This window comes from Bos mutus, chromosome 5, assembly GCF_027580195.1.
Source record: "Bos mutus isolate GX-2022 chromosome 5, NWIPB_WYAK_1.1, whole genome shotgun sequence".
In the NCBI taxonomy this organism is placed as follows: domain Eukaryota; kingdom Metazoa; phylum Chordata; class Mammalia; order Artiodactyla; family Bovidae; genus Bos; species Bos mutus.
Genome location: NC_091621.1, coordinates 42,709,634 through 42,721,256, shown reverse-complemented (window position 1 = coordinate 42,721,256; position 11,623 = coordinate 42,709,634). Strand labels below are relative to the sequence as shown.

The 11,623-nt window shown below is 42.6% G+C and overlaps 1 protein-coding gene across 3 annotated transcripts in view; it reads left to right on the top strand.

The window, feature by feature from the left end:
• Positions 1-4,992: 4,992 nt before the first annotated feature.
• Positions 4,993-11,623, top strand: part of CERS5 (ceramide synthase 5) — a 29,832-nt gene continuing 23,201 nt past the window's right edge. The window contains exon 1 of one of the 3 annotated variants that reach the window (XM_070370760.1): positions 4,993-5,300. In XM_070370760.1, coding sequence (XP_070226861.1) covers positions 5,104-5,300 — 197 coding nt within the window. In that variant the 5' untranslated portion in view covers positions 4,993-5,103. The remainder of the gene's footprint in view (positions 5,301-11,623) is intronic. The other 2 variants (XM_005892031.3, XM_070370762.1) reach the window with 2 other exon arrangements.

Below are 11,623 nucleotides of genomic sequence, written 5' to 3'. Positions count from 1 at the left end.
AAGATGCTTTCTTTTCTTTCTTTCTTTCTTTTTTAAATGGGAGTGTAGATTTCCTTGGAGACAAAAATGCTTTTTGAGTCATCTGTTAACATTTTTCAGGGTTGCTGTGTGTTCCACTTTCTTGCCTGGTCATCAAAGTGGATGGCTGGATACTACTATCTGCTCTTAACTCTGTTCTTTACTCCACTACAGGCTGAAGTAATTTAGAAAGCCCTGAAAGCCCTGTTCAATGAACAGTTAATCCACAAGTACCTGCTGACTTTTACAAAATATCCAATCCTGTTTGAGTTTAGCTACCTTTACTTTGTGACTCACTATTGCTCTAACCCATCCACATGGTACTCATCACATCTACTAACCTTATACAAAAAGTGAGGGCCTATGGTAGGCATTTAGAGGGTATCAGTTGAGTGTGTGCCTGCTCAGTTGTGTCCAACTCCTTGCAACCCTATGTACTGTAGCTCAGTAGGCTGCTCTATCCATGGAATTTTCCAGGCAAGAATACTGGAATGGGTTGCCATTTCCGCCTCCAGGGGATCTTCGCTACCCTGGGATTGAACTCGCATCTCCTGTGTCTCCTGCATTGCAGGCAAATTCTTTACCACTGAGTTGAGTATGTCACCATATATAGGTATGTGAGGACTGCAATTATCCTGGGAAGAATTTTTCCTTGCCTTTCAAGGGCTAAGATAGATATAAGTATAGAGAGTGGAGACAAGAATTAGTTCCATAATCAATACAATAAAAGGATATTCTTATATCAAGAGAATGACTAGTTCAGTTCAGTTCAGTCGCTCAGTCGTGTCTGACTCTTTGCGACCCCATTAGTCGCAGCACACCAGGCCTCCCTTTCCATCACCATCTCTCGGAGTTCACTCAAACTCACGTCCATCGAGTCGGTGATGCCATCCAGCCATCTCATCCTCTGTCGTCCCCTTTTCCTCCTGCCCACAATCCCTCCCAGCATCAGAGTCTTTTCCAGTGAGTCAACTCTTCACATGAGGTGGCCAAAGTACTGGAGTTTCAGCTTTAGCATCATTCCTTCCAAAGAACACCCAGGGCTGATCTCCTTTAGGATGGATTTGTTGGATCTCCTTACAGTCCAAGGGACTCTCAAGAGTCTTCTCCAATACCACAGTTCAAAAGCATCAATTCTTTGGCGCTCAGCTTTCTTCACAGTCCAACTCTTACATCCATACATAACCACTGGAAAAACCATAGCCTTGACTAGACGGACCTTTGTTGGCAAAGAAATGTCTCTGCTTTTCAATATGCTATCTAGGTTGGTCATAACTTTCCTTCCAAGGAGTAAGCGTCTTTTAATTTCATGGCTACAATCACCATCTGCAGTGATTTTGGAGCCCAAAAAAATAAAGTCTGACACTGTTTCCACTGTTTCCCCATCTATTTGCCATGAAGTGATGGGACCAGATGCCATGATCTTTGTTTTCTGAATGTTGAGCTTTAAGCCAACTTTTTCACTCTCCTCTTTCACTTTCATCAAGAGGCTTTTTAGTTCCTCTTCACTTTCTGCCATAAGGGTGGTGTCATCTGCATATCTGAGGCTATTGATATTTCTCCTGGCAATCTTGATTCCAGCTTGTGCTTCTTCCAGCCCAGCGTTTCTCATGATGTACTCTGCATAGAAGTTAAATAAGCAGGGTGACAATATACAGCCTTGACGTAGTCCTTTTCCTATTTGGAACCAGTCTGTTGTTCCATGTCCAGTTCTGACTGTTGCTTCCTGACTTGCATATAGGTTTCTCAAGAGGCAGGTCAGGTGGTCTAGTATTCCCATCTCTTTCAGAATTTTCCACAGTTTATTGTGATCCACACAGTCAAAGCCTTTGGAATGGTCCAGATGATACTAAATATTCTTAGAAAACAAAAGCACCTACAGCCAAACAAAAAGCATTTATTCTCTTAGCTCTCTGAATGAAGGCAGCTTCTTGGACTATGTCAAGGTTGACAGTAGAATGACGTGAATTTTTCTGTTGGTGAAGCAGGAAAAGGCCTGCTTTGGGACCTGAAATGATTAAGGAGACTCTGTTCATGACTTGCTACAAGGGCCAACTTAGTTCTGCCAGCTTGCAGGTCAAATCACCCCTGGCCTAAGTGAGACCTATACTAAGTTTGTTCTCACATATTTCGTCAGCAGTATGTTTTCTTACAACCAAGAGGTTGAGGAATGTTACAAGTGTTTTTCTGGGAATAGGTCTTAAGACCAAGATCATGGTGTATAAGTTCCTGTGGCCTTATACAGGCCTACAGGAAGTTAGTATGTTCTTTGTTTTATCTTGAATATAAGGTAGTTACCATCAAAACTATTTGAGTTTGGATGAAAACGGTTTCAGGCATGGTTTTAGACTAGCAGCAGTGGCATGACCTCTGAGTTTGTTAGAAATACGCATTCCTGGGCCTACCCTGAACTTCCTGAGTCAAAACTTCGGATGGAGCCCAGGAAACTTTTAGCAAACTTTTAGCAAATTCTCTATGTAGGAGATCAGTTCAGTCGCTCAGTCATGTCCAACTCTTTGCAAACTCATAGACTGCAGCACTCCAGGCTTCCCTGTCCATCACCAGCTCCTGGACCTTAGTCAAACTTATGTCCATCATGTCTGTGATGCCATCCAACCATCTCATCCTCTGTCGTCCCCTTCTCTTTCCGCCTTCAATCTTTCCCAGCATCAGGGTCTTTTCAAATGAGTCAGTTGTTCGCATCAGGTGGCCAAAGTATTGGAGTTTCAGCTTCAGCATCAGTCTTTCCAATGAATATTCAGGGCTGATTTCCTTTAGGATTGACAGGTTGGATCTCCTTGCAGTCCAAGGGACTCTCAAGAGTCTTCTCCAACACCACATTTCAAAAGCATAAATTCTTCGGTGCTCAGCTTTCTTTATAGTCCAACTCTCACATCCATACATGACTACTGGAAAAACCACAGCTTTGACTAGATGGACCTTTGTTGGCAAAGTAATGTCTCTGCTTTTTATTTTTTATTTATTTATTTATTTTTTATCCTTTTGCTCCTTTTAATATCTAGTTAAGTCAACAACAGCAAAAAAACAAGGATGACTACAAAAAAAAGTCAAAGGTCATGAGAAGATGCTTAAGGGTGAAAGAGAAAGGAGATGAGAAGATAAGCATATGCTCTTCACAGTTTCCTGGATCACGAGGGGGCTTCCTCACTCTCTACATCTCCCTGTCCACGTGCCCCATCTCAGGACCAGAAATAGCTATTGAGATGCCAGGGCCATGCTTGTCCTAGCACTCATCTTCCCTGCTGAAAGTGCAGCTCTTAATTCTGGGGCAGATAAAAATAGAGGCGGATGACCAATCTCACAAATGTTTTTCCCAGGGTGTTTCCCTGACACTGATTAAGCAAAGGTGTGGAGTGGTCCCATCCATCTCTATAGTCCTCCACAGGGATCTCTTAAAACTACTACAGAAAATCAGATACGGCTGACTCACAGGTATTATCCTCAGAAAATTCTTTCAGCAACCTACCAAGACATAATTCCCTATTTTACAAAGTAATGAATGCACAAAGTATATAGGACACTATATACTTTGTGTCTCTGCTTTTTAATATGCTATCTAGGTTGGTCATAGCTTTTCTTGCAAGAAGCAAGTGTCTTTTAATTTCATGGCTGCAGTCATCATCTGCAGTGATTCTGGAGCCCCAAAATATAAAGCCTCTCACTGTTTCCACTGTTTCCCCCATCTGTTTGCCATGAAGTGATGGGACTGGATGTAGGAGATGGAACAAGCTAATGTCTAAGCTGTAGCACACTTAAGGCTTGAGAACCACTGGAATTAAAGCACATCTTTTAGTCTGTTCTTTAAGGTGGCTCCTTTTATTTCTCTTCTTCTGTTCCCTTTGAAAGTCTACCTTCTGCTGCAAGCATGCCTATTGGAATAAAGATACTCTGTCTATAAACAAGATTAGTTCTATAATCTTTTTTCAGATCATTCTAGGTAGCATGTGGTAATTAAGCTTGTAGCTAGGTTTGAATGGGTGGCACCCAGGGTTCAGGTTCTCCAGCAGTTGAGGAACAATTTAGAGTTCAGTGTTTTGAAGGTTTCTTGCCTATGGCTCCCCTCACTGTTTATGTAGATCCACAAAAGAGGTCAATGTTCAATGTGGAAATGTAGAATTAAGGAAGTTTGTCGGATAAAGCCTCAGGGTTTTGGAGTCTAAAGACTTTCCAGTTCTGAAGCTCACCTCTACCACTTGTTTATATAACCTCGGGCAAGCTACTCTTTGGACCTCAGTTTACTTATTCATAAAATAGTGAATAAAACACCCACTTCATAGAATGAGGAAGTTAAATACTGTGTGTAAAACGTTTAGTGCAGTTCCTGGCATATAGTAAACTTCATTAAACGTTGGTCATCAACATCTTTTCCCTTTATATACCTTCTATTTCCTTTTCCCATGAGAATAAAAGAATTTTTTTTTTGAAAGCCCACTTTAAGCGATATACAGTGAAAGTGGGTTGAGATCGTGGAGAGGCAAGAAGGGAGAGAAAGTGTGGAGAGAAAAGGGAGAGAAAGCAGAAAGAACGCTGCTGATAGGCGGGACCAGCTGAGATGGAGATAAACCCTAGTGAGAAATGGGGCTGGGAGCGGGAGGGAGAGAGAGAGACATGGCCTTCCAAGGAGCAGATATCGTTTTAAGCTGGCTGGACTGAGAAAAATGTCCCCATAAAGGAGCCATGCCTGAAATAAGGGGTGTAGCCATAGCATGACGGGAGAGAGGGAGGAGGAAAAGGGTGAGACCAGAGTTGAGTGCCTCGGGGGTGGGGCCAGGGCTGGGTGGAGGCGGGGCGGGAAAGGGAGGGGAGTGGTTGGGACTAGAGGGCGGAGTCCCGAGAAGAGGCGGCGGGGGAAGCTGCAGAGAGGAAGGTGGGCGGGGAGGCGGGATGGGCGGTGAAGAGGCCCAGCCTCGCGGAGGAGGCGGGCTGAGACGTGGAGTGGATGAGAAGGGGCCGGAAGGGGGTGGCCGCCGGTCCGGCCCCGCCCCGGGGCCGCCTCCCCGCGGGTTCCGTTGGCTGTGGCGGCAGCTGAAGCTGTGGCGGCTGGGGCCGCGGGGCGGGCGTAAGATGGCGACAGCGGCGGCGGGAGCCCTGGGCCTGCTGTGGGGCTGGCTGTGGAGCGAGCGCTTCTGGCTGCCCCAGAACGTGAGCTGGGCTAACTTCGAGGGGCAGGGCGACGGCTACGGCTACCCGCGGGCCCGGCACATCCTCTCGGTGTTCCCACTGGCGGCGGGAGTGTTCTCCGTGAGGCTGCTCTTCGAGCGGTGAGAGCCCGCGGGCGAGCGGTGCGAAGGGCCGGGGGCGCGGGCTGGTGAAGCCGGTCCAAGGCGAAAGACCGAGGTCCGGGACCGGAAGACGAATTGCAGGAAAGCCCGGAAGCAGGGGCCTGGGAGAGTCTGGGCCGCGCGGGAGATGCTCGGGAGGGTGGCCGCGGTGGTCGTGGAGCCTAGGTAAAGACAGGGAGTTTGGGGCTTGGTCATTAAAAGAGTGAGAGTCGCAGGGGACGCTGGACCCATTTAGTTGTAGAGCCCGGAGGTCACTTGCGGGGGTGTCTCATAGGCCTCTCCCCAACCTTCAAGGATTCTGCAGACCAGGAAACAGGTTGAATGTGAGCTGCGACCGAGAACCCGAGGCGGGAAACAAGAAAGGGCTAAGAGAACCAGAACTAGTTGGGGCCGTCAAGAGCCAAGCTGAAAGGAGCGGGTTCATGGGAAGCTAAGATTTGTGAGGGCACTTTAGTTTCTGGGAATTGAGAGGCACGGGATTAGTTAGGCCCTAAGCCTTGGTTCGTCAGCTCATGGACGTGTGTGTGTGTTTGTGTGTGTGTGTTTCAGTAAAGTTGTACCAGAGCTCGTAGGAGTAGAAATCTGGCAGGGTGTGGTGGAGCCTGAGGTTTCCAGAGCGCGAAAAGGTGTCAAATGAGTTGCAGAAAGGGCCTTGGAGGCCTGAAATGGGAGGAGGAGTGATCATTCTGAAAGGATGGACAGCCTTAGGGCTTGTAAGCCTGTTGCGTTGAGCCAGCTTCTCAGCGACCATGTGTTCTTGACAGAAGTGTTTTCACTTTTCTTTGAGCGGCTCCTGACTGCTAAGATAAAGATACTCACTGAGGACTTGATGTGGTGGTGATTTTACAGTGTGAACTTGTAGCTGTGGGTGATTTTGATCAAGCCTACTCACCCCGCCTGGAAAGGTGACTTTTTACATAGGTCTCAGGTAATGAGGGTGGAACTTTGACATCTTTCTTTTTTTTTTTTTTGACATCTTTCTTTCTTTTGGCCAGTATCTAGAGCAATAATGCCCTTTCGAGGATGGGCATATATTGCAGATAGACTACTCTGTTACTGTCTGAAAAATTAATATTAATCTGTTTTGGATTACTTCTTTGCCCACTATTTCTGACACAAAAATGTGTTATGTGAAAAAAAAAATGTGTTATGTGTTACCCACCATCCATCCGTTTATTCACAGTGTTTATGTATTTTCATCAGAGTGCTCTACCAAAGGTTTAAGTGTAAAAATAAAGATTCTTTTAACTGAAGCAAATGAAGCCAAAAGAACCAAATGCCTTTTCTGGGTCCTCGGCAACTTAGCATTACAATTCTTTAAGTATAGTCATTATATTAAGTGTTCCTGAGGTGGAGGCACAAACCACTTGTCCCTCTTAGGAGTAAACTAGGTCCAGGTACCCTCCATCATAGCATCTGTGTATGAGAGCTGAAAAAAAAAGAGAAAGTATAATGACCAAAAAGGAAATACACAGTTCAGGAAAGAAAAAAAAAAGTTCATCATCCTAGGCAAAAGATTCTCTGCTTTTCATATAAATGTTTAACAATATGGAAGTTTTCCCCAAGTTAGTGGTAAGAGGAGATAACTTGTTGCTTATAAACACTGATTTTATATAAACTTGGATATATATTCAAATTTCCAAAGAGTTTCCCCAGGTGACTGTGAAGACTTACGTATCCCCTGGCACCGCCACTGGAAAGGATCCTTTTTACCTGCGGGAATTCTATCCGAATGTTTCTGTGGTGCTCCAGTGTCAGGGGAGAAGGGATGGGTGGGAATACTGATGTGAGAGCATTCTAGTATGGTATTTCTTGGATAGTAAGAATAGGTACCTTGTTCATCTCATGTTTGATCTTAGGAAAGTTTAACCCTAGCCACATTCTTGCTATTTTGTTTCTCTTTAAGATCTAACCACTTTAGTTAGCAATAGAATTTACAGCTAAAGTACTGGATCAGTCTCTTTCCTACGTTTTCTTCTTTCTCAAGTCCTAACTACTTAGTTTCTAAAAATGATTCATATGATAACCATAGGCTGTAAGAACTAGAACTCCAGCTTCCTTTTATATAAACAGTAAACTTAAGGCTTAGAAACATTTTCAGCTTTTCACATGTTGCATACTCACCTGAAGGAGGAGGTGGAACCAAGATTCAGATTGTTTTTCTCAGCCCCATTCTCTTTCCGCTGTACTATATGGCCACTTTAAACTTCCCTTCGAGAATTAAGATTTAATACTGCTGTTCCTAGTATTCTAGGATTTGGAGAACAGATCCATGTTCATCTTATTCTTGGTTAATATAATGTGTTTGACTTGAACTTTGCATTTGTTGCTTCAAATTGTCCTGCATATTTTAATGTCTTACACTATGCACTTTGATAAATTATCTCTGTTTTAAGAATATCCTAAAGAATAAATAGAGTTTATAGTTTATTCTTACTTTTTCTTCTCATCAGCTACACAGAGCGTTTATTTTTTTAAGTTCCCACATTCCCTGGAGAGCTGCAGCCTCATCTGATAGGGATGATTTGAAAGCCACCTGACCATAAATAAAGTGTATCTAGCCATTTCACTAAAGAACTGCAGATGGTAGATTATGTCCTACCCAAGAATAGAGGCTTTCCTTTGTGGGCCTCTGCTGAGTGGTTGTATTGTGGTGGCTTGCACCTTGTGAAATACCTTAGATGTGGCATGTGGTCAGTAAATACTGATTGAATGTTTGAGAAGGATCCACCCTCATCTACTCAGATACCCAGAGGAGTAAACAGAATCTAGATCTTCAGCATGCAATAGATGTTTGTCTTGACTGAGAGAGACGAAACTAATTCCTTTTTTCCTTAAATTTCACCATACTATATTTGCATGTTGGGCACCTTTCTGTGGTTTCTTTTTTCTCCCCACTACCCATGCACACACTCATGCCACCCTTTTATCCTATCAAAAGAGAGATAAGAAACTCTTCCACCTGTTCTTTAAAACTTGTTATAATATTATGTTAATGATTGAGACTTGAGAGAATGAATAGTCCAAGCTAGGTCTGGCATGTTCATAAATTGGATCTTAAAGGTAAAATTGTTTGAAATTTAATGTCTACATAGTCCCTGAGCACTTGTTCCTTGGGTTCAAATATGAGCTTGAGACTTAATATTGATATCATCAGAGCTACATAGGGGTCATTTACTTTGAATATGGTATTGCAGTAGGAGCTTTATGTTGCCAGAGATAATTGTTTTGTAAATTATACAGAAGATAGATTATACCTCTCCTTGCTGCTCATTTATTATTCCAATCCCCTTTTCTCTCGTTACCTCCAAGGCAACCTCACTGGCATATTGAGAAAGGAGCTTTCTCAATACCATTCTGTGGCACAGGGCACTAAATAGACTCATGTATAGTCCTGTCTTGTAACTAGAAACAAAAGCAGTGACTCTTGTGTGTGTGTGCGCGCGTGCGCGTGTTTATACACATTTTTTAGCCACTCATTTCATCTTCCTCTTGTAAGCCTGGCTGCCTCTGCTGTATACTGCCTTTTCTTTTTTCTTTCCCCCATTCTTCTCCACTTCCTTTGAGTGGAGGAAGAACTTTTCCTCTTTCTAGCAGACCTGCTGCCCTCCTTCTAGGTCCATGTCATGTTCCAACATTGTGATGCAGAATTGGTCCTCCAGACTGGAGAGGTACTTTGGGAAGAATGGATACAGCTGCTGACTAGGTTGTAAGGGAGACTGCCCATTCCACTGCATTCCTAAATATATTCTTTTGGGCTTTATTGAATTGTAAATCAGGTTTACGGATCCAGCAGAGTGAGATTGAAAAAGCCTATGTAACTCTGCCCTTATCTGAGAATCTGCCTCCTACTAAGCTCCAGATAATCAGAAGCCTTTCTCTCTTGGAAGACTTTCCCCAGCCCTTTCTGTGCAGTGGGTGTTGAAGTTCTGCAGACAACCCTGAATACTGTCACGACTAAGGTCAGGTTCCTGGTGACAGTATATTCATCACAGAAAAGAAACACGTCAGATATTTTTGCCTTAGCCACTTCCTGAGTCAGAAAACTAGGGTCTCCTAGATGGGTAAAGAAGAAATTAATGAAGAGGCGGCATCAAGGGAAGTCTGTACCTTTCCTTTAGAGTGGGAAGGGGAGCTGTACCTATTTTGACTTTCTCATCAGAGATAGTTTTAGGCAGATAAAGCTGCCTTCTAAAGAATTCACTGAGTTTTGGGCTCTTGTACTTAAATCTACTCCTACTTTATCTTTGGGAAAGTTAATTGGGATGTTACTGCGAAAGGAGTTAACCATAGTCACTTTTAACTAACAAAAAAAAAATCTGAAACCAGTTTTCCTAGATATGAAGAATTCTCTGTGAATTACCTACTGCTGTGGTCTCCAGTATAGTGGCCACCAGCTAGTACAATAGCTACTAGCTTTGAGGGGTTTCAAATGCAACTGGTCAGCATTAAGATGTGATCTAATTATAAAATACACACCAAATTTTGAAGACTTAGTGCAGGAGAAAAAAAAAGAATGTAAAATACCTCAATTTTTAACACTGATTGCATATTGACATGATCATATTTTGGATATATCAAGTTAAACAAAGTATATTTTCAAAATTAATTTCACCTGTTTCTTTTTTACTTTTTTAAAAGTGGCTGTTAGAAGATTTTAAATTATTTCTGTTGACACAGTGATTTCTGCTGACAACACATTATTTCTGTTGACCAGTGTTGATAATAGTCATTCAAACAAGTATTAATAATCAAGAAGAGAATTTTAATATAGATTCACATTTGATTCAATTTTCTAGCACCAGAACGTGATTTGTCCTGGGTTTATTGGGCCAAACTTAAACAATGGGGCTTTCTTAAAAAAAAAAAAAAATTTATAGTAATGGATTTTTTTGAATGTAAATCTTCTTCTGAATGAGTTAAATAGGTATAGTCTGTTTTGAGTCATTGTTGGTTAACCGTGCATTCTAGCCAAATATTGCTTTAGAGTTGTTTTTTATATATCACCTCAATCAGAGTAGTTAATGTGTAAACAAACAAGTTTGTCAAGTACATGAAGTGCTACACAGCCCTGATAAGGCAATAAGAATAACCACACTATTATATTCTTCTTAAAACTATGGAGTTTCTTAAAAAGGGTATTACTTATAGTCTGTAGCTCTGGGTTAGTGTCAGCATTTGTAAGAAGTCTCAATTATAGGCACATAGGGTCTCAAACTAAATCACATTATTGTGGTTGTGTTTAATACTTCTTGGGGGAAGTCTCCAGTTACAGAATGAAATTAGTTAATTTCAATTTCTACTGATTCTCCAGAAATCAGTGACCTCTGACATGGAGCTGGTAGGTTATCTTATGACTCAGGAGGACAGGTGGCACATTTCCTTGAAACACTTTACCTTTTTAGTTGAGAATTAAATTTTTACCCATTTGTTCATCTGTTCATTCTTCAATGATTATGTATTGAGAACTTAGTGTATATCAGATATCAAACTGTGTGCCAAGAGTGAAAAAGTAAGTCATAGTGCCTGCCTGCAGGAAGAGAACAAGAAAAACAGTGGTTAAAATAGAGTAATGAGTGTGTGCACAGGATTAAGTCATGGGAGTTTGGAAGAGGTGGACATGGTTCCTTTTAACATTATTAACTGAAATATAGGCTTAATGTCCCACAAGCACTTGTTTCTTGAATTATGAAGGATGGTAAAAACTTCTTAAGAAAGAGCTTTTTGTTAACTGTTATCTAACCTACTCCAGTATTTTTGCCTAGAGAATCCCATGGACAGAGGAGCCTGGCAGGCTACAGTCCATGGGGTCACAAAAAGTTGGACACAATTGAGCAACTAATACTAATACTACTAATCTATCTATTATTTGGCATGCATTTGTGTTTCTGGTTTAAGCAAATTAAGTAGTATAATTCAGTTCAGTTCAGTTCAGTCACTCAGTCGTGTCCGACTCTTAGCGACCCCATGAATCCCAGCACGCCAGGCCTCCCTGTCCATCACCAACTCCCAGAGTTCACCCAGACTCATGTCCATCGAATTAAGTGATGCCATCCAGCCATCTCATCCTCTGATGCCCCCTTCTCCTCCTGTCCGCAATCCCTCCCAGCATGAGAGTCTTTTCCAATGAGTCAACTCTCGCATGAGGTGGCCAAAGTACTGGAGTTTCAGCTTTAGCATCAGTCCTTCCAAAGAAATCCCAGGGCTGATCTCCTTCAGAATGGACTGGTTGGATCTCCTTGCAGTCCAAGGGACTCTCAAGAGTCTTCAACACCACAGTTCAAAAGCATCAATTCTTCGGC